The sequence below is a fragment of the Marmota flaviventris genome, chromosome 1 (genome assembly GCF_047511675.1).
Source record: "Marmota flaviventris isolate mMarFla1 chromosome 1, mMarFla1.hap1, whole genome shotgun sequence".
NCBI lineage: Eukaryota > Metazoa > Chordata > Mammalia > Rodentia > Sciuridae > Marmota > Marmota flaviventris.
The window spans coordinates 160,175,257-160,197,187 of record NC_092498.1 but is presented as its reverse complement, the minus strand read 5'-3'; the positions used below and the strand labels follow the sequence as shown (position 1 = coordinate 160,197,187).

General features: G+C 42.7%; 1 protein-coding gene across 13 annotated transcripts in view; it reads right to left on the bottom strand.

Moving 5' to 3' along the window:
* Nucleotides 1-21,931, bottom strand: part of Magi1 (membrane associated guanylate kinase, WW and PDZ domain containing 1) — a 613,943-nt gene that overhangs the window by 117,846 nt on the left and 474,166 nt on the right. For all 13 annotated transcript variants that reach the window (XM_071618445.1, XM_071618450.1, XM_071618457.1 and 10 more), the window contains exon 3: nt 9,586-9,705. In XM_071618445.1, coding sequence (XP_071474546.1) covers nt 9,586-9,705 — 120 coding nt within the window. The remainder of the gene's footprint in view (nt 1-9,585; nt 9,706-21,931) is intronic.

Here is a 21,931-nt window from a genome sequence, read left to right as displayed (position 1 = left end):
CTCCAGTGTCTATGTCCAGACATCCCGGGGCATCTCCGGGCAGGAGAATTCAGTGAAACTTCTCTGGCTCCAGCCTCCCTGTCTTTATATGCACAGGAACAGCCAATGACAGCACAGATTTCATTTGGTTACTTTCATTATCAACAGGGAACATTCCACGGCAGAGTTTGCCAACAGAGCTTATCGCAACAGACGGCTCCCAGGGCCTGCCAAAGACCAGGACTCCAGATGGTCTCATTTTCCTCAATGACAAACAAGAACTCTCTTCACCCCTGCTTTATCTTTGGGTCCCCCAAAAGTATCCCGTTGGCAGCTGCTTTTCTACAGAGCTTCTAGGAAGCAAAACAATAACATTATTGAATGCTGACATCCCCCTTCCTAATTAGCATGCAGAAATATGCAACCCATAACTCCAATTTGAAATGTCACCCTGGCGCTACACTGCGCTACACTGCTACGGCTAAGGGAAAACCAACGCTCCGAGTATATAATCAGCCCCTTCTACCCGGAGGCATTTGTAAAACAGGCATGTTTGAGTCCACCCCCACTAAAGAGGCAGTCCCTTGTAAACTCTCTCCGAGAGAAGTGCCAAGGGCTAGATGAGGCAGCGACTTGTCTTGCCAAGTGAAAATGTCAAACAGAAAAAAGTAAAAAGAAAGAAAAATAAGACGGGTCAGTTGATTTATTTCAAGCATCATATCAGATAAGTTAGTTCAGGGCAAAATTACAAAAGGCATTTATTATTACTTATTTGGGGGGGGGGGGTTACCAGGATTGAACTCAGGGGCACTTGACCACTGAGCCCCATCCCCAGCCTCATTTTTGTATTTTATTTAGAGACAGGGTCTCACTGAGTTGCTTAGGGTCTCACTTTGGAGCCGTTGCACCTGGCAGGCCAAGCCATTTATTCTAATCTTGTCTGCCTTGCCTTGTTTCTGCCCAGTGACAGAATGAGGAGGTGGTTCAAAGTGCCAAGCAGAGCTCAGTGATAAACTCAGAACTTTTATGGATCAGCACCCGCTAACCAGGGAAAACATTCAGTTTTGGTTTTGGGGGATTGGCTTACTTCCTTTAGTGTGATATTAATGAAGGGGGGCGGCATGGGGAGAATGGAGGAACTTTGGATTGAGGGAGGGGAGAGGGCATGGGGCAGGAAAGATGGTGGAATGAGTCGGACATCATTACCCTAGGTATGTGTATGAGTGCACATGTGGGGTGACTCTCCATCATGTACACCTAGGGAACTGAAATGATGTGCTGTGTATGTGCAACGAATTGAAATGAATCCTGCTATCATGTATAACTAAGAAGAGCAAATTAAGAAAACGGAAAAAAAAAAAAAAAGACAGCAGCACTTCTATGCTTTGTGAAGGATGATGGTCGGTTCCTTATAGAGATGGAAGGTTCTCCATTCCGTGAGGTGTATAGGCAGCAGGTTCCATGATGGAGCTCCTGCTGTCTCCCCAAGCCTAACCCGGGCACAGTGCTTCTTCTCTTCATAAATGGATCCACTGTCGACCCAGTTACAGAAGACTGAGATTCAAAGTTATCTTGGGAGAAATCTCCAACACCTGCGTCTTCTACCTCCTCCTCATGATAACCAACACCAATCCTGCTGTTTAATGACATAAATACCTCCAGCCTCAGCCAGGCCTTCAGCATCAGCACCAACCAAAGTGAATTGCAAGGAGGGTAGCTGGACAACATGCACTGGGGGGGTCTGTTTATAGTTTTATTTGCTGCACATGGCAACCTGCAGCTCATCCAGCTGTTCTCTTCCCAGTTGCTATTTCCCCCAAGGGATGCTTCTAATTCCACAGATATTGAATGTGCCCATATAAGGGTCTCCTTTAAAGGTCTTAACACAGGCTGGGTGCGGTGGTGCATGCCTGTAATCCCTGCAGCTCCGGAGGCTGAGGCAGGAGGATCTTGAGTTCAAAGCCAGCCTCAGCAACTTAGTGGGCCCTAAGCAACCCAGTGAGACCCTGTCTCTAAATAAAACACAAAATAGGGCTGGGGATGGGGCTCAGTGGTCGAGTGCCCCTGGGTTCAATCCCTGGTTACCCCTCTCCCCCATAAGATCTTAACATTCTTCCAATTGCATATTTGTTTGATGATTGAATCGTGTGTCTTGTCCATTGGACAGTGAGAGCCATAGCAACAGTGACCACATCTGCTTCTGCCTCACATCTTCCCTTTAATGAATATGCCAATCATTACACAAACTAGTCATGAAGGCTACAAAAGGAGTATCCATTTGGGGGCTACAAGGAAATCACCAGCCTTGCCTGTGACAGGACCTGGGCAAAGGTAAGGGACCAGGCTTTGTCCTCCATTCCCTTTAGTCCTTAGCCAGTCTTTCTGGACCTCAGCTTGGTCATTTGAAGAAAAGAGCTCTATTGCATTTCCAGCTCTCGGATCCGACCGCCCTGCCAATCTAAAACTCAGGCAAATATTGGGCCTGAAAGAAAATCTGAAGATCATCAAGCTTTAGGGATTTATCGGTTGTCCCTTTATTGTATTGCAGGTCACAAAAGGGTTCCACCTAAGATCACTGCTCCTCTGTGGTAAGGTGCTCTGGGAGAATTCAAAATCATGCTTTTGCAAAAGGGCTTGGCTCAGCAGGTGGTACACGCCTGTAACCCCAGCACTCAGGAGGATGCCAACTTGAGGCCAGTCTCAGCAACTTCAGCTGCCACCAGCAAAGTGTGGTCACTTAAATTTAAACGAGCTTATATTGAATTTATTTTAAAAGTCAGCGACTCAGTCCCAGGAGGCCCATGGGGCTAGAGAACACTGAACAGACCTCTCACTGCACAGCTCTGCTCGGAAGGAAGCAGGACATGGGTGCCTCCATACCCTTTCCAGAACCTTCTCTGGGCTCATCGATCAAGCTCACTCTCTGGATTCAGGTCTTGTGGTGTACACTGACTACTTAAAGGTCATCTCTGAGAAGCTCGCTTGACACTCCAGGAGTGCTGGCTCCTCCCATCAGAGGGGCTCTTCACTTTTCTTAAAATTGTTTACATTTATTTATTTCATTTGTTTATTTTTTAGGAGTACCAGGGATTGAACTCAGGGGCACTCAACCACGGAGCCACATCCCAGCCCTAGTTTGCATTGTATTTAGAGACAGGGTCTTTCTACCTTGCTTAGAGTCCCAGCAAGTTGCTGAGGCTGGCTTTGAACTCGCCATCCTCCTGCCTCAGCCTCCCGAGCTTCTGGGATTCCAGGTCTACCTTGGGTTTACCATACTAACTTAGCAAAAATACTAGCATCCCTAGGACTTATCCTGCTCCTCTGTAAAATGAGTATAAACAAGACCCTCTTCACAGACTTGTTTTTGAAATGTTAAATGAGTTGATACATCTAATATACTTTTTCCCTCAGAGACAGGATCTCTCTATGTTGCCCAGGCTACTCTCAAACCTATAGGCTCGACTGATCCTCCCACCTCAGCCTTCCCATTACAGGCACACATAACGCCCAGCTCAAACACATGATGTACTCTGAAAAGAACCCAGCATATCATATGCGCTTCACAAACCTTAGCAAAACTAAATAAATGAAAAGCATAAACACCCTCCAATGCAGAGCTACTTTGGTCTTCTGCTCTGTACATTATATCCCTGGCCTCAGGACAAAATAAATGCTCAATAAATACTCATCAAAATGAATTGCACATGCATGAAAGGGCTTTCCAACTGCACTGTCATGGCAGGAGGATTTGCATGAGCTTAGGGGTTTGAGAACAATTCAGAGAACATAGCAAAGCCAACCTGGACAACATAGTGTCAAAACAAACAAAGAGCACTCCCAGAAACAAACCCTGTAGTTCTATTCATAATAGTATATGTAGATATTTCTACAAGGATGCTCGCCGTGATATTGTTTTTAACAATATCACACACAAAAAGGAGGGGACTCATGGGTTGAGGGACATCCTAAATATTTTCAGAGGATTAGTTAAATAAATTACGTATATTCATATACAGGACATGGTGAAGTACTTGTAAAGAATAAGGTGGAACTGTATGAGGTACAGTGGAAAGATCTCCCAAGTATGTTAAGTGCAAAGGGCAAGAAAAGAGTAAAATAAACAAGAACCCATATGGCTATGCCATTTAGAGTAAGTTTTCGAACGCTTGCACTAGATACTTTAACAATGGTTACCTACAAGTCGGAGAGCAAGCAACTTGAATTTGTGTATTTTTAAGTTCTTTATTGCAGGAATTGTTCCATCATTGTGCTAGTCAGCTCTCTGTTACTATAACAAAATCACTGAGGAAATCCACTTAAATAGAAGAAATATATTTGGCTCATAGTCTCAGAGGTTCTAGTCCATGACCTGCTGACCTTTTTGCTTTGGTCCTGTGGTATGGCCACATATCATGGTGGGGAGCACATAATAGAGCCATTCCTTGCCCTCATGTGGCTGGGAAGCAGAGAAAAGAGAGAGGAGGAGCCCAGGTCCTGATATCCCCTGCAAGTGCAATTCATACATGTGCAATTCATTTGAATAGGTATTTAATGAGCATTCATTTTGTCCAACCCCCACAGGACTGGAAGACTTCTAACCAGGTCCCACCTCTCAGGGGTTCGACCATCTCCCAATAGCATCAGGGACTAAGTCAGTAACACTTATCAGAACCACAGCTACCAAGAACTCTTATTACTTAAAAATGTCAAAGTGTCTTGCTTGAAAGAGTGTCATGGTATCAGACTTTTCCTCTGTGGCATTTGTAGAGACTGAAAGAAAAAAAAAAATCAAGCCAGTAAAAAAGATGGTTGGTATCTGGGAATTCAATAAAGATGTTTTACTGGCAAATCCGCGGGTTGACCGACTGGAACAGGGGGCGGGAATCAGCTGCAGTAGGAATTTCGGAGCAGTCGAGTAAATATCAGGGCTAATGCTGATTGAGAGCTTATGTGTGTCAGACACTGGGATAAGCCCTTTCCAATTACTGTCTCATTTAGTCCTACCTGTGAGAGAGCAGGATGATTGTCCTTATTTCACTGGAGGGAAAAAGGAGACAGGGAGTTTTAAGCTGCTGGCTGGAGGGCACACAGCTCAAAGGCAAAGGTGCTGACCCTGACGATCAAATTCAGGTAGTGAGACCATGGAGCCTGCCACGTTAGCTGCTGTCCAGGGACTGGTCCAGGGGAGGCCAAGACAGAAGAAGCTCTGAGAAGATTTCTCCAAAACTATGCCTGGGACAGTCACTAGAGTTTCACACAAACTTCCACTTTGCTGTCCACTATTAAGAGTCAACACAGGGTTGGGGTTGGGGTTCAGTGGCAGAGCACTTGCCTAGCATGTGTGAGGCACTGGGTTTGAATCTCAGCACTGCATATAAATAAATAAAATAAAGGTCCGTCAACAACTAATAAAAATATTTTTTTAAAAAAATCAATATAACAGTTGGGGGTGGTGGTGCACACCTGTAATCCCAGAGTCTCAGGGGATACTGAGGCAGGAGGAGCAGAAGTTCAAAGTTGGCCTCAGCAACTTAGAGAGGCCCTAAGGAACTCTGCGAGTACTGTCTCTATAATAAGATTTTTAAATAGAGTCAATATAACAGATATTAGTGTGTTCCAAGAAATTATGAGCCATCTTCTATGGTAAAAAGGTCAGAGAACCCAGTATATTCAAATGGTCAAAAGTGGGATGGATTAATCTGAGGTTCAATTTCAACTCCAGAATCACCAACCAGCATTCACAGAAATGCGGTCTTTTATTTAAGTCCATCAGAGATTTTCTGAAAAAAATATTTACTTCCCCATGGCTACCCACCAGGAAGTCAGGCGGAAGTACTAATGGGTTTTTTGTTAAACTCAGACTATTCTTCTTGGGATTTTCCAGGAAAAAGTTTAGGATGTGAGAGACAAGTTGAACTCAGCATGGTTCCTGATCTGGTGTGCTGGTCTGCTGTACAACCCTGCAAAAGTGATTTAATAAAACTGGCCTCAGACTCCATGCAAAACTTCAGTGATGACAATTCCCTGTCGCAAGGGTGACACTCCATGAGAAAAAGAACCTACTCCACCAATATACAATGTCACAGGAACTTCTGAATAAAGGGAGTCTATTCTTTTGCCAAATGAAACTGTTGTCCACATCTCAAGCCCTCCCCCTTTCCCACCCATACACTTCCGTTGTCCTCTCCAAAAATGCAAATGACCACTTTGCATATCTGGGACTGGGGCTTCTCACAATGGCATAATCAATGATTGCAGATAAGGATGATTCACTGTGCTAACCAAAAAGGATTCACACCTGCTGTCCTGTGGTCACCGAATTTTTAACTAGTTTCCCATGGACAAATAGCTCCCTGTATGTCCCCTTAGCTACCCCCGTGTCCTCACAGGACACATGGGCCTTAATCATTTGCAGATCTCCACCCAGGCTACCAGCTACATAGTCACATGCACTTCTAGGGAAGTAAGCAAGTGGATAATGAGCAATATAATATTGCAATATAATATTCCCAGGTTGATAATTAGCATTTTGATTTACACCTAAACACCATTCAAAGTATATCTACAACTAGAAATGAGCAACAGTTACAAAGGAATCCTCCTTTTCCCTTCAAAAAATATCAGGCAGAAACTGCGTCCCTAAGATGCATGAGCATTACTGGATTTTCAGTTACCACCTATAATAGAGGCTTTTAGCACATCAAAGCTATAATGTTTCCAATAAAATAATAATTTGGCTTTCTATTTACCCTTTGTTTTTAAGTATAATTTTAAACGCCCTTATGATTATCTGATAAATCTAAATTTTAAGAGTTCTCTATAAAGAGAGACATATAACTATGACAGAATTAATAATTCTAGTTAGAAGCTAGATCTAGTAAGTCATGATCTAGTTAAAAGCATCGTACTTCTGTCATTAAAAAACAACACTCCAAAAAAATCAGGCTAGGTATTGTTTTCAGAAAATGTACCATTTTGAAGATATGCAAAGAACCAACAAGAAAAAAAATAATTCCTTTTTTTGGGGTGGCAGGTATCAGGGACTGAACCCAGGGGTGCTTAACCACTGAGCCCCATCCCCAGCCCTTTTTCATATTTTATTTAGAGACAGGGTCTCACTGAGTTGCTTAGGGCCTTGCTAAATTACTGAGGCGGGTTTTGAACTCGTGATCCTCCTGCCTAACCTCCAGAGCCGGTGTGATTACAGGCATGTGCCACCACAACTCCTGGCTAGAAAAAAAGAATTCTTAGCATCAGTAATCATCAGAAATGCAAGTCAAAACCACAATATCGCCTCACTCTTGTTAGAATGGCAGCTATTAAAAAAAAAAAAAAGACTAAAACAAATACTAGCAAAGATGAAGAGAAAGGAGGATTCTTGTATATTGAATGTAAATTGGCCCATTATAAAAATAATTTTAAAAAAAGCAGTATAGAGGTTCCCTTAAAAAACTAGAGATAGAACTACCATATAATTCAGCAATTCCACCATGGAATCTATATCGAAAGGAAAACAAATCACTATGTTAAAGATATATCTGCATTCTCACGTTTGTTGCTATTTACAATAGCCAGGATGTGGAATCCACCTGTATGTCCACGGACAGAGGAATAGATAAAGGAAATGAGGTGTATCTATACATCTACACAACTGAATATTATTCAGCCATAAAAAAAAGAATAAAATCCTGTCATTGGTGGCAATATGGATGAACAGAGAGGACATTAAGTAAAATAAGTCAGGCCCAGAAAGACAACTACTTCATGTTCCCACCTGTCTGTGGATGCTAAAAATGATAATCTCAAGGAAATGGATAGAAAGGCTACATTACCTAGATGGTGAGAAGGGTGTTGAGGAGGGGCCCGTGGACGGGGTGGTTTATTTCCACAGGGCTGCAGTTGGATAACAGGAATAACTTCAATGTTCAATTCTATAAAGGGTATGTGTGGCTGACAGGAATTACTTCTAAATTTCAATATACTAGGAAAGAGGGTTTTTAATATTCCCAATGCAAAGTAATGATAAACTGAGGATTAATGGAGGTGACGGAAATGCCAGCTGCCCTGATCTGACCATTACACATTGTAGACACATTTCAAAATGTCACACTGTGCCCCATAAACAACCACAATTACTATGTGTAAATTAAAATTATTTTTTAAAAAAGAATCAACTTATAAAAGTATCCATTTATGAAGATCCAGTTAAATAAATCATAATCCAACCCAAATAAATAAATAAAAGAGAAGGAAAATGTAACTTTTCCCTGACAGTTGGCTCCGCCCTAGCACTTCCTCCCGCCATAGACCCTCGTCCTATAGGGTTTGGCATGTGGAATGATAGCTGTCCACATTAGGAAGTACAACAGTACAAAGACTGCAAATGAGACATGCCTCGGAAGGTTATCCAGAGGAAGCTAGTTAAATAAACTATGATGTGCCCTTACAAAGAAATCAGCCATTTAAAAAAGAAGATAACAAGAAGTGCCCTACTGCTGAATTGCAAACATCTACCAGGACACGGCGCTAAACCAAAAGAGCAAGGTTCTGAACAGCAGGTCTTGTCAACTGCCTTCTGCACAAAATGGGAGAAATAAGAACACACACAGAGCCAGGCACAGTGGTGCATGCCTGTAATCCCAGCAGCTCGGGAGGCTGAGGCAGGAGGAACATGGGTTCAAAGCCAGCCTCAGCAACTTAGCATGGTACATACAACTCAGGGAGTCCCTGTCTCTAAATAAAATACAAAAAAGGGCTGGGGATGGGGCTCAGTGATTAAGAGCCCCTGGTTTCAATCCTTGGAACTCCCTCCCAAAACACAAACACACACAAGTGTATATACACACATGCAGATACATGTTTCAATTAATAGTAAGAAGCTTCAGAAACTACTGTTATTAGTAACACTGTTGGTAACACTGAGTTGGAGATTAGACAGTTGAAAGATAGGCCTTTGAAGGAGATTCCTTACTAAATATTTTTAAAATACTTTGCTTTTTGAACTATGTGAATGTATATTCTATTTTAAAACACTAAAACCACTTGGGCACGGTGGCAGACGCCTATAATCCCAGGAGATTGGGAGACTGAGGCAGGAGGATCACGAGTTCAAAGTCAGCCTCAGCAACTTAGTGAGACTTAGCAACTCAGTGAGACCCTATCTCTAAATAAAATACAGAACAGAGCTGGGATGTGGCTCAGTGGTTGAGCAACCCTGGGTTCAATCCCTGGTACCAAAAAAAAAAAAAAAAAATCAAAACTAATTCATGGTAAACATGGTATTTCATTCCTTCAAGACTAAAACACCATCTATCAGGTTACATATTGTGAATCTCTCTGTTTCTTCCTCCTGTTCTTTAGAATACCATGCCATGCCCTTATTAAAACACAGAACACACACGCTTAATCGACTGACTAAAAGAGAAAACTTAGAGAAAAGCACACTATTTGTATTAATGATATTAGGGTGAATCGAAATCACTTATTATTTGTTTACAACTCCTCTGTCTATAAAACAATTTTTGCCTGGATGACTTGGGACAAAGCCCCTGGCACCTCAGGGTGCCCAGGAGAGACAGGTTCTCCTGCAACCACAGAGCGTCTCACCTTCATAGGTGCCAACTTCCAGAAGAGTCCCGCTCTGCTCGAGATCCAAGAACTCCTTCACAGTCAGGAAGCTGTAATCCACGCCAGGCACTTCTCCTTCCCGGGGAGATCGGGTGGTGCCTGCAGACAGAAAAGATATCAGTCAACCAGAACAGGAAGTTCCACATCCAGGTGCAATCGAGCCAACCTGTTCAGGCAGCCCGAGAGCCTAGAACTTGGCTGACTTCTCTGTCCAGACATCGACCAGGTCAAGGCTTCAAAAAGAGCATCCTCACTTTACCATTTTGTAGGATGCACTGAATGGAGGAGGTGATCTGTGTGGGTTGCACAGACGGCAGCCACCATTGGCAGCTCTTAGGACTCCAGCAAATACTAAAAATTATCCACTCTTAAGCTTGGCGCCTCGGGGGTTTATATTTTTATCACGCGCCTCAAAACCCCTGTGCTCCTCAATACATCCGGCAAGTTCCAGTGTAATAAGCCCTTTGAAGAAAATGACACCCACTGCATAAACACATCACCAGAGAAATGCGATTGCACAAGATCTGCGGTTGGACAACTCCCAGGGATTAAAATGCTGCTGCTCCTCATGTAATTAATACGTTGGGTGAAAAGAGGCCACCCATGAGTCTGGATAGAGAAAGGGGACTTTTGCATGTGGGAGAACAATTCTCTCCCTGAATTATTCTGGCCACACTCTCAACGGCTAAAAAAAAAAAAAAGCAACCATTTAGGAAATGATAGAGAACCCTGGAAGTACTTGAGTCACCTAGTACAAGGGCTGGGCTGTGGATCCAGCCTTGACCCAAAGTGTGGGGGGCAAGGAGCAGAGGGGGTTGACACATCCCCCAAGGAGAACAAAAATAAACGAAGAAGCATGCATGCAGCGTCTACTAGGAGTCGGCGTCAAATACTGTCAAACAGAAAAACAAAAAAAAAGTGACTTCTTCTCCTACCTCTTAAATTAGGAGAAAATCAGCGCAACTCACTTTTGCAAGACATCATCATCCATGGTGGGGATTATAGGTTTTTCCTATGAAAATAAGTAGGGATTTCCCCTTATTCCTAGGATTCTCTCTCTTTCCCTTTAAAGTGTTTAAATAACTAACTATATGTATCCCAGGGCTCTAATGTTCCTGGGACCATCCATCTTTGACCTCCTGCCTACATAATGACCACGTCCACACATCTACCTTGTATATCCCTAATTCCCAGAAGTAAAAAACCTCAAGAATTATCACGCCAGGTGCAGGGGTGCACCCCTGTGAAAATCCTGTGGCTCAGGAGGTTGAGGAAGGAGGATCATGAGTTCAAAGCCAGCCTCAGCAACTTAGCGAGGCCCTAAGAGACTCAGCAAGACTCTGCTTCTAAAAAATATATATATATTAAAATGGGCTGGGGATGAGGCTCAGTGGGTAAGCACCCCTGGGTTCAATCCCTGGTACTCCACCCCACCAATGCACCCAATTTGAAAACATCTGAAATCGGAGTGTCTTAAATAGCTGTGAGTTATTCAGAGAATGGTCCTATTTCCAATGGTGGCTTCTCACATTAAGCACATGGGGGCTTTCTGGTACGAGGCTTGCTTGGGAAGTGTCCAGAAGTCTACTCCGTCCTAACTTATTTCCATCCTTGGCACCCTGGTGGATGAGAGGTCATTCATGGCTTTTAAAATTCCATCTCAGGTGTCAGACGCACAGCAGGTGCTGGGTACATAAAGAGGGTATCCTAGACTTCAACAGACCTGGGGGTCTGGGTGGGAAGGGCAGGTTCACGGTCTGGCTCCCCAGGTGATGGTTTTGGACAAGATCCTGAGCTTCTGTTCCTCCAGGCATCCTCTGCTGAGAAACGGGGCTAACAATAGTGGCACCACAGGTACTAAGTGAAATAATCCTTTGAGAGAGCTGAGTTCAATCATTGTTAGTAGAGAGTTTTACTTTATGTTACTGTTGGAATGAAGGGAGTTCATCGACTCTTAAGCTTAAAAATCCCACTGTCACAACCTGATGTTGTCCACGTGTCTGTATGTAGATGTGTGGATAGCCATCATCACGTTTCAATCATTTAATAAATATTTGCTGAGGAGCCCCCCCCCATGAATGCCAAGCCCTAATTGAGGCACTGGGTAAACAATGGTCAACAAGACGAAGTCCCTACCTTACTGAAACTTATATCTGAATTAGAGAGAAAAATAAATAGGTATGGGAAGACAGACAGACAGCACACAATTTCAGGAGGCACTAATGCTTCTGTGGCACTAATGCTTCTGCTTTCTACGTCAGAAGGGACCTCAGAGCCACGTGGGCATTTGGGCTGGAGTGCCTTGTGGGGGTGGGGAAGTGAGGGTCCAGGAAGCAAGTTGAGATAGGTGAGCAGGAAAGGCCTGTCTCCTGCAAGGAAAGCCCCCCAGGCTGAGGGTCTGCGAAAGCCTTTGATGTGGAAACAGCTGAGTCACGTTGGGGAACGACACAGGGACAGGTACATCTGCCAGTGAGACTCCACGTCATGGACAACCCCAAGAATGGGATCCTGATTAGAATAAGTCATACTCTATGTATGCACAACACGTCAGAATACACTCTACTGACGGGCACGGTCGCGAAGGCCTGTCATCCCAGCAGCTCAGAGGCTGAGGCAGGAGGATTGTGAGTTCAAAGCCAGCCTCTGTCACTTAGTGAGGCTGTAAGCAACTCAGTGAGACCCTGTCTCTAAATAAAATACAAAATAGGGTTGGGGATGGGGCTCAGTGCTTAAAGTTCCACTGAGTTCAATCCTTAGTAAAAACAAACAAACAAACAAAAATCCAAAAAACTTCTTCTGTCATGTATATCTCAGAAGAACAACAACAACAACAACAACAACAACAAAACTGGTGCACTCGTAGCAGTGAGATGGAAGAGGCTGGAAGTGAAAGCCAGATGAATCAGGCCACAGCAAAGAATTCATATCTCACTCTAAGGGTGACAGCAAGTCACCAGAGGGTTTTGAGCAAGGTGATGCCTTAATTCAATACCTATTTTTTTAAAAAGATCTTTGACTTTGCATAGAGCATGCAGGGTAGGAGGTGAGTAAGAAGAGAAGCAGGGAGACCAGTTTGGTGGCTGTCCCAGTGACCCAGAGAAGACAATCCGGTGTGGACTAGACAGGTAAAATGCAGGTGCTAAGACACAATCAGATATCTACAACAGAATGCATTTTATTTATTTGTTCATTTATTTATTGTTTCCAGGGATGAACCCAGGGGTGCTTAACCACTGAGCCCCAGCCCCAGCCCATTTTATATTTTATTTAGAGACAGGGTCTCACTGAGTGGCTTAGGGCCTCGCTAAGTTGCTGAGGTTGGCTTTGAACTCCCGATCCTCCTGCCTCAGCCTCCGGGGCCACAGGGATCACTGGTGTGTGCCAGCAAGCCAGGACAGACCTAACTTTTTGAAGCTAGGAACAGGAAGAAGATCCCCAAAGGAGATAGCAGCAGCAGCAGCAGCAGTAGCAGTAGGGTGTCAGGTCCTGCAGCCAAGTGCAAAAGCTGTTCAGCCGGCTCCTTGTAAAACACCAGCAGTCTACATCCTACTTGGAAATTCCAGAGCAGCATAAGCAGAGAAATTCTGTGACATGCTGTGGCGGGATCTGTCTTAAATCTGTTCCGTGATGGCCACTCTGCCAAACAGCCTCCGAGTCAAAATTCCAATCATTTATTCCACCCACTCCAAGAAGATGGGGAGAAAATGAAACCCAAGTTGGGTTGGGCCCATCTTCCTAGACCAGACCAGTGTTTTCCTGCCTGCTCTGTAGCCATCTTATCTCTGGCCATTTGTCTTCAACCAGTTTTCACACCCAATTGGTCAGATGTCCTTTAAAGACAATAGTCACCCCTCTGTTTCCTGAAAGGATCTGAAATAACCAAGAACTTCAAAAATACTACATCTTAAAAGAGACACCCGTTTCCCCTGTAAATAAATATGCTTCTGAAGGCCTCCGAGAGGCAGAGGAGGGAGGAGGCTGGGGGTGAACCTCCACAAACCCTGCAGGGCTTATTACCCACACAAAACCTGTGCAAGTTGTGTGCTGGCAGGAGGTCTCCTCCAGGGTACTCTGAGCCTCAGGCTGGGCCTGGGCCAGCCTTACCAGCTCCATTCAGCCCTGCTGGGTGGGAAAGGACCAGGCAGGCCCCGCCTCCTCCTTTCTTGTAGCAGAATGACAGGCGGCCTGCTGGACACACGCCTGACAGATGGTATTTCAAAGGGTTTTCAGGAGCCATCTGGGGTGGGTACAATTATTACAAACCACGCTTCTAACAAAGCCAGAAGGGGTTACTTCCTGACAGAAGAAAAGTAAAAACAAATTCTATCATGTTTCCCAGGGATGACACATTAAAAAAAAAAAAAAAAAAGGGACCAGGCTGACAAACCAGGGTTTTTCTGTAGCCTACAATACTGCCTTCTGCTCCCGTCTAGCTGGAGATGGGGCCAGCAATATCAGGGGCTTTGGCCTCACAGGGTTCCTCCTCTTATGCAAGAAAAGAGAAAGGGAGTATGTTTGTTTACTTAGGTCCCAGGCGAGCCCTTAATCAATACTATTGCACTAAATCTTCCCCAGAAAACAGAGGGGAGGATGAATATTATATTCATCTTATTCATGCAGAGGCTGAGGCTTGGAGAGGGAAAGGAACCTGCCCCGGGTCACGTGACCAGTTGGGCAGAGTCCTGGTCTGGGTGCAGACAGCATGATGTCATCCTCATTCTAGACCCTTCTGGTCAACAGAGTGAGCGCTGGGCCACTAGGGAAATGGCCCATGGCTGTGCTAACATGGTAGCCTGTGCTCCTATGTGGTTGCTGCAAAGTGGCTACCGAGACGAGGAACTGATTTTAAAACTTTATTTAATGTTATTTACCTTGAATTTAAATTGCTACATGTGGCTAATGGCAACCAGATTGGACAGTTTTGCTCTAAAGCAGGATAATATTTAGGTTGCCTATTTTACACTGTGTTCAGTACAATGCCCCAAAGCACTCCTAGTGCTCCAAATAACAAGAAACAGACACTGTAAGGCATCTTGAACTGCTATAAGGAAACCTCCCTTTTAAAACCTCTTCCATGCTTTGAAAAATGATCTAGCCAAACCCCTTTTGTTTGGTCCTAAAAAATTCAATTTGATTCCTAGTGGCTGTGTCCTCTTGGAAAAACATTCTTAGATATTTGTGGCAGTGTGGTTTGTAAGAAACAAAGCAACATAAAATAAGACCTAAATGAAAGCAGCTCTACTCAAGAAAAATAAATAAATAAAGGAAAAAAAATTAAAAAAAAACAACAACCAAAAACACCCTTCACTGAGCGCACTGGCACATGCCTATCATCCCAGTGACTCAGGAGGCTGAGGCAGGAGGGTCGCAAGTTCAAAGCCAGACTCAGCAACTTAGCAATACGCTGTCTCAAAATAAGACACAGAAAGAGCCAGGGATGTGGCTCAGTGATTAAGCAGCCCTGGGCTCAATCCCTGGTACAAAACAAAACAAAACAAAACACCACAATTTTTAAAAAATCCTCATGAATGCATGGATTGAATGCAATATGCCCAGTGTATCTTCCTCAGAAGCTACATAAGAGCAAATGGTTAAAAAAAAAAATGGTTAGACCTGTACACAGTTGAGAAAAGGAATGTCATAACATGCATTGAAGTGATAAAAATAAGTTGCAGCAAAAAATACACACTATCATTGCATTTCAATTAAGAGAGAGTCCAAACCTTACGTACTCTGCCTGTTCAATGGGTGGAATAACACCAGCCCTTTAACCCCAGGAACCTCAGGAGAGTAGTTTTTGAAATGGGAAGCGATGAAACAATCATGTCCTTCTTACACACCTCCCACATGCTGAATCATGCCCTGAACATGGAGTTGTTCTGGCATTTTATAAAATGAATACGATAATTATTTAAGAAATAAATTTTAAGACCCGGTTCTTGGGTGTTCTACCCAAATATCTTCAATATTAACAGTGTTCACAGAAAGATGCAAAAGAATTATAGGCTCCAGCTGAATCACTCAGACAATATGTTCCAAGGATTCCATCTCATAGGAGACCAACATCAAGGCCAATACCACTTGCCTTCAGCTGTGAATAGGAATACAGACAAATAAGTGGAGGGGAAGGCAGGAATATTTTTCTGTCTGCTTTTACTTTTAAACCTCAAGCTGTTCTGTCATTAGACAGGACCCTTTTTACATGTTAAAGTAACTACAAGATTCCTACAGAATAGCGAACATTATCAACCCTTTCCGCCACCAGATCATGACTTACCTAATTAACTTGAGCTCCGTCCTACTGAACATCTCAGTAGGAATCAGCAATGCCCCCAAAGTTCGCTCAGTCAAGCTGGAGTGGCCATTTGATGCTTATGAATATTTTATGGTTCGTAAACTTTTAGTATACTTGTCTTCAGTGACCCTTGCTGAGGATATCAGAAAGTGACTTTCCTTATCATCAGATTCCACAAACCGTGGCCAAAGAAAGGAAACAGGACAGGGAGCTCATGCACAATCTCTTCTGATTCTAGAAAATTCCCTTGAATTTATCTATCTAGCTGAGGCGCCCAAAATAAAATGTTAGCACTCAAACACCGATAAGCCATTTCCTCCTGGTTAATGTCCCCAACACCATCAGGTTTCAGGACCAGCCATCTAAGCAGTGATTTCACTCAGCGACTTGTCCAAATGTTCTCAGGGCCAGACTGTTTATATGGGCTTCGTCATCCACCCAGATTAAACTGTTCCTACTCAAAGATAGCACCTGCTGTTAAATTAATCTGGGCCCCGCTTATTACAACCTAACAAGACTTCCAAAATTAGTCACTTCAATTGCCTCCATGTTAAACAGGGCATCCCTATGTCACATCCCCATGGCACAATCCTGGCATTTGTTAGGTATTGAGGGTACCCACCAGGTATCCAGGACAACCTCACATTATTCATTCTTTAGCTGATGGAGATGGAACATAGAATAGTGTTTTGTTCCCCCAAATTCACATGGTTGCCTACTTCTCTAGCAATCTGAGGATCAGCAGCACTATTTGATCAACAATTTCTATTCCAACCAAAATACTTTCCAAACAATTGAAATATATTCACGGAAAAAGGAAATAATTGTGGCACACGCCTGTAATCTCAGTGGCTTGGGAGGCTGAGGCAGGAGGATTGTGGGTTCAAAGGCAGCCTCAGCAATGGGGAGGCGCTAAGCTACTCAGGGAGACCCTGTCTCTAAATAAAATACAAAATAGGGCTGGGGATGTGGCTCAGTGGTTGAGTGCCCCTGAGTTTAATCCCTGGTACTAAAAAAAAGAAAAGACTCACTTGAATTGCCCATGCATCCTTTTCCTGAGACCAGCTACCCTGGGTTACGATTATGGACGTGTTATCTTGTAAGGAGATCCACAGCATGGTGAATCACATGGAGATAAAAAAAAGAAGGAATATATTTACCTATGGCAAGCAAAAGGCTCCCAGTAATGAGCAGAGGGTTCAGCGAGTTCAACCCCAATGCAAGATGTTGGTGTTAGAAGCAGCCTAGCCCATCTGTGCCACTAAACTACGTGGCTGACGCTGGACAATTCCTTTTCATGCCCTCAATGCCCTCATCCATGAAACAGAAAGGGTACCCCCTGATCTGACTGATCTGCAGGATGGTGAGGAGCTCCATATCAATTTATGTACAAGGACACAGATCCTCAGCAAATTGAAAGCTTTTAAAAATTTCATTCAGATCAGACGCAGTGGCCCAGCAGCTCGGGGGACTGAGGCAGGAGGATTGTGAGTTCAAAGCCAGCCTCAGGAAAAGCGAGGCACTAAGCAGTTCAGTGAGACCCTGTCTCTAAATAAAATACAGATTAGGATTGGGGAGGTGGCTCAGTGGTAGAGTGTCCCTGAGTTCAATCCCCAATATCCCCCAAAATTTTATTCACACACACAAAAAGGAACTGAATCTAGGCCCACCTTTATATTTTACATGCATTATCTAATTGAACCTTTGCAACAACCCCATAGAATAAGGAATATTATGTCACAGATAAGAAAATGAGGTCGGGGGGGTAGGGAGGATGTGACTTGTCCAAAATGCCACAGCTAGTAAATGGCAGATAGGAATCCAGGTTTTTATTGCAGAGAGCAGTGAAAAACTGAGAAGAGAGACTAATGTGGGGGTGGGGCAAGGCTGGGGTCAAGCTGGAAGAGGGAGGAGCCAATAACTGTCCTCCGCAAAGAAAGGTGAGGCAGACTGGGTTGTGGAGGTGAGGGTGGGAGACAGGGAGCTGATAAAGACCTCCCAGGATGCCCAGGAGCCATGGCCTGTCCACCCCGCCCCATAATCAGGGCACCTGGACCAGAATCCAACAGGAAACCCGAGTAAGAACTTGAACCAGACTGTTCATCCTCCTCTGCTTTACGAGGGAAAGACAACTTTGACATGTGTAAACCCACGGAAACCTTGCCTTCACTAAAAAGAGCAAAGCAGAATTCTCAAACTGCCATTCTTCATTCCAAAATGCATTAAAGGCATTTGGGAAAAAAAAAAAGGATCCTTATCTTCAGCATCAGCAACATGCTTATCAAAACTCAGCGTCTGAGGATTATCTTGCCACATTTTCTTTCTGAGAGGAATTCATCAGTAATGCCGTGTCCTAGCGCTAAAGGTGGTCTCCGGTTACTGAGGATTAGACCAGACAGAATGTCTCCATTATGACAGGTGATACTCTTACTCTCTCTGAATTAATTACAGCCATTGTTTGTAAAAAAATGGACTCATTGCCAACCATCTCAACCAGATAGTTTTCAAAAGTGTGAGATAGAAAATGATCATTTTGTGGAAGAGATGTGATTAACTAAGAAATTCAAGTTTTAATAAATTAGGTGACTGTGCACCCCCAATGCTGAATGCTTCATATTGCCAATATTTGGAAGCCTTCTTTCTTAGTTTAAAACAGACCACAAAAAAAAAAAAAAAAAAAAAAAAAAATCAGGAGTGAGTACTAATGGGCATATGGTTTCCTTTGGGTGTAATGAAAATATTCTATAATTAAGTCGTCATAATGGTTGCATAGTTCTATGAATAAAAACCAATGAATTGCCCACTTTAAAAGGATGAGTTTTATGGTAAGAATGTAAGTTTGTATACCAATAAAGCTGTTAAAAATATTACACTACAGCCAGGCACAGTGGCGCATGCCTAAAATCTCAGCTACTCAGGAGGCAGAGGCAGGTGGCAAGTTCAAAGTCATTTTTTTTTTTAGTTGTCAAGATCTTTATTTTGTATTTATTTATACATGCTGCTAGGAATTGAACCCAGTACCTCATATATGTTAGGCAAATGCTCTACCACTAAGCTACAACCCCAGCCCTCAAAGTCATCATATTATCCACTTAGTGAGACATTGTCTCAAAATAAAAAATAAAAAGGGCTGGGATGTAGCTAGCTCAGTGGTAGTGTGCTCTTGGGTACAACCCAAAGTACTGAAGAAAATTCCCTCCTCTCTCCCCCATATATTTTTTTTGTGTGTATATAAAATATATATCATTATATGTTATATAATTATATACAAAAATATAAAATTATGTATAATCTGTATATCTAAGATATATGTATATGGAGAGATAACATTATATGTCATACATACATATACACCCATAGTATATACTCATACATATGTAATTATGCATATATATACATATAATATTCACATGTATGTATATATGTATGTATATGTGTGTATGTATGTATATATATATAAATATATGTGTATATATGTATCTATATCTATGTAGACAGCACACTATTTAGATATATAATATGTAAATTATATATAATATATAATATGTAAATTCTAGTCTCTGTTCTCATGGACAGGAAAATTTAGTAGAGTCATTGCTCCATGTGCATAAAAAAAAAAAATAACACATGGTAAAACTCACACAATTTAACAACTGATTCCATTAGTCCTCCCATTATGGGAACCCAGAGGAAGGGTGAGATCAGAAATCACTATGTCATATCTTTTTTTCTGAAATTGGCAGCCATTGAGAGATGCAGAAGTGCACTCATCTAGAGAAACCGGTGTAACATCTAAAGGTGGACTTGGTGAGTTGAAAGCCCAGTCCTGGTACTTAACAAGTTCAACACAGTTGGCCGTGGATCCCCCCATCTCTAGAATGTGAATAATAATGCAAGCCTCATAGGGTGGAGGGAGGATTCTAAAAGACTTGAGATGTGAAATGCTGAGCCTGGTGGTAATGTGCCTTCAGGAAACAATAGCCCTAGCAATAGCAGCAGCACCCCATCCTCTGTGCTGTTAAAGGGAAATTGTTATGGAAAAGTGAACAGAGCTAAGGGCTGGAAGCTCAGTGGTAGAGGGCTGGCCAGCAACCCTGGTTCAATCCTCAGAAATGCATGGGTTTAAGAAAAACAAATAAAATAGCCAGGCATGATGGTATATACCAGAAATGCCAGCAGCTAGGCAGGCTGAGACAGGAGGATCCAAAATTCAAAGCCAGCCTCAGCAACTTAGGGAGGTTCTAAGCAACTCAGTGAGACCCTGTCTCTAAATAAAACAATGAAAAGGGCTGGAGATGGGGCTCAGTGGTTAAGCACCTGAGTGGTTAAGCTACTGATCAGCTCTTATACTGCTTAACACGAAATGCAGGTTTTCTACCCATAATGCCAAATTTAATTCTTCAAACCGGACATATTTTCCTACCTTAACACAATATTCTACCTTTAGTGACATTTTCCAAAGCCTTTCACATGAATATATACAAACTCCTGATCACAATTCTTCAGAATCTTTCGATAAGAAATGACAAAGTCCTCAGTCTACATACAGTATCCCTGTAGTCAAGTGTTGGTCATCTGACAATAAGCACAAGCTTAGCATTGATTCACTAAGAAAATGACCTATTTAGTGGGACAAAACGTCCACATTTGAAAACTTAAATACCCCTAACTCCATGTCAACCACATCATTCTTCATGTGATCATCTCCCTCATTGAATGAATGTAACACTTATTTATTGAAACAATACTATTTAGCCCCACACAAGACAACAATGTAAGTTTAGCACCAAGACTCAGCAATTATATAAGAGAAATTCAAGATGGATAGGAGTAATAAAGGTATTTATGTTGATTAATAAATACTTGGGTTCTCAATTTACTTAGGCATGATAGTTTCTGACTTTTCTTAGGTGTACGGTCAAATATTCATGAATGTGTAAATTTATTTTGTTCCCCATCAATTATGGACATGGCTATGTAAAAGTAAACAAAAGGGAATGTTATGTATCGTGAGATACAGCACATTGATGGGTACAAATTAAGCCTAGGACAAGCTGGACTTGGGAGGCTGAGGCAGGAGGATCTGAGTTCAAAGCCAGCCTCAGCAATTTAGTGAGGCCCTAAGCAACTCAGGGAGACCCTGTCTCATTAAATACAAAATAGGGCTGGGGATGTGGCTCAGTGGTCGAGTGCCCCAGAGTTCAATCCCCAGTACCAAAAAAAAGAAAAAGAAAAAAAAAACTTAAGCCTAGGCAAAAACAAAAAGTGCCCTACTGTACTAACCTATGGCCTTTATAGCAAAAATGAAAACATAGTCGGACCGGTAAGATTTCTACCCAGACAGAGCACAGTGTGGAAGATTGGGGTACCAAGTGAATAGCATTAAACCTCAAGTCTCCTTTCCATTTTACAACATGGGGTTTTCCCTCTTTTTCATCCCAGTGTGACTTTAAATAGCTTTACACATGGCACCCAAAGTGCCAACATTCAACAAGCATCTTGTGAGCAAACACTGAGAAACATGAACTTGAACTTGAACATTCCTTAAGGGCAGATTCCTAGGCCTCTGAATTCAGTTGCGGGACTGCTGCTGTTGGTAACTCATGCTTTCTCCATAAATGAGGGCATTTGCAGATTCCTGGAAAAAATGAATTATAGTCTTGACCCCCTGCGAGCTATCATTACCTTATATAATACTTCCTAATTATCTCTGCAACCATCCACTACAATTCAAAAACCAATGGACTTGGAGTGAATGCAAAATGATAGCGATTAACTGTTACAGCGCTCATTTCAATCAGTTCATTTTTCAATGAGCAATTACATTCTCACACTATGTAGTTACACTCTTGCCATAACTAGAGCTCATTTCATGGTATAGACCACGCTTTCCAGATAGATGAGTCACATAAATTATTATTTTTCATCCTGACTGTTAAAGGTTGGGAACATAGCTCAGTAGTAGAGCAGTTGTGTAGCATGTAAAATGCCCTCAGTTCAATCCCCAGCACTACCAAATAAGTAAGAAAG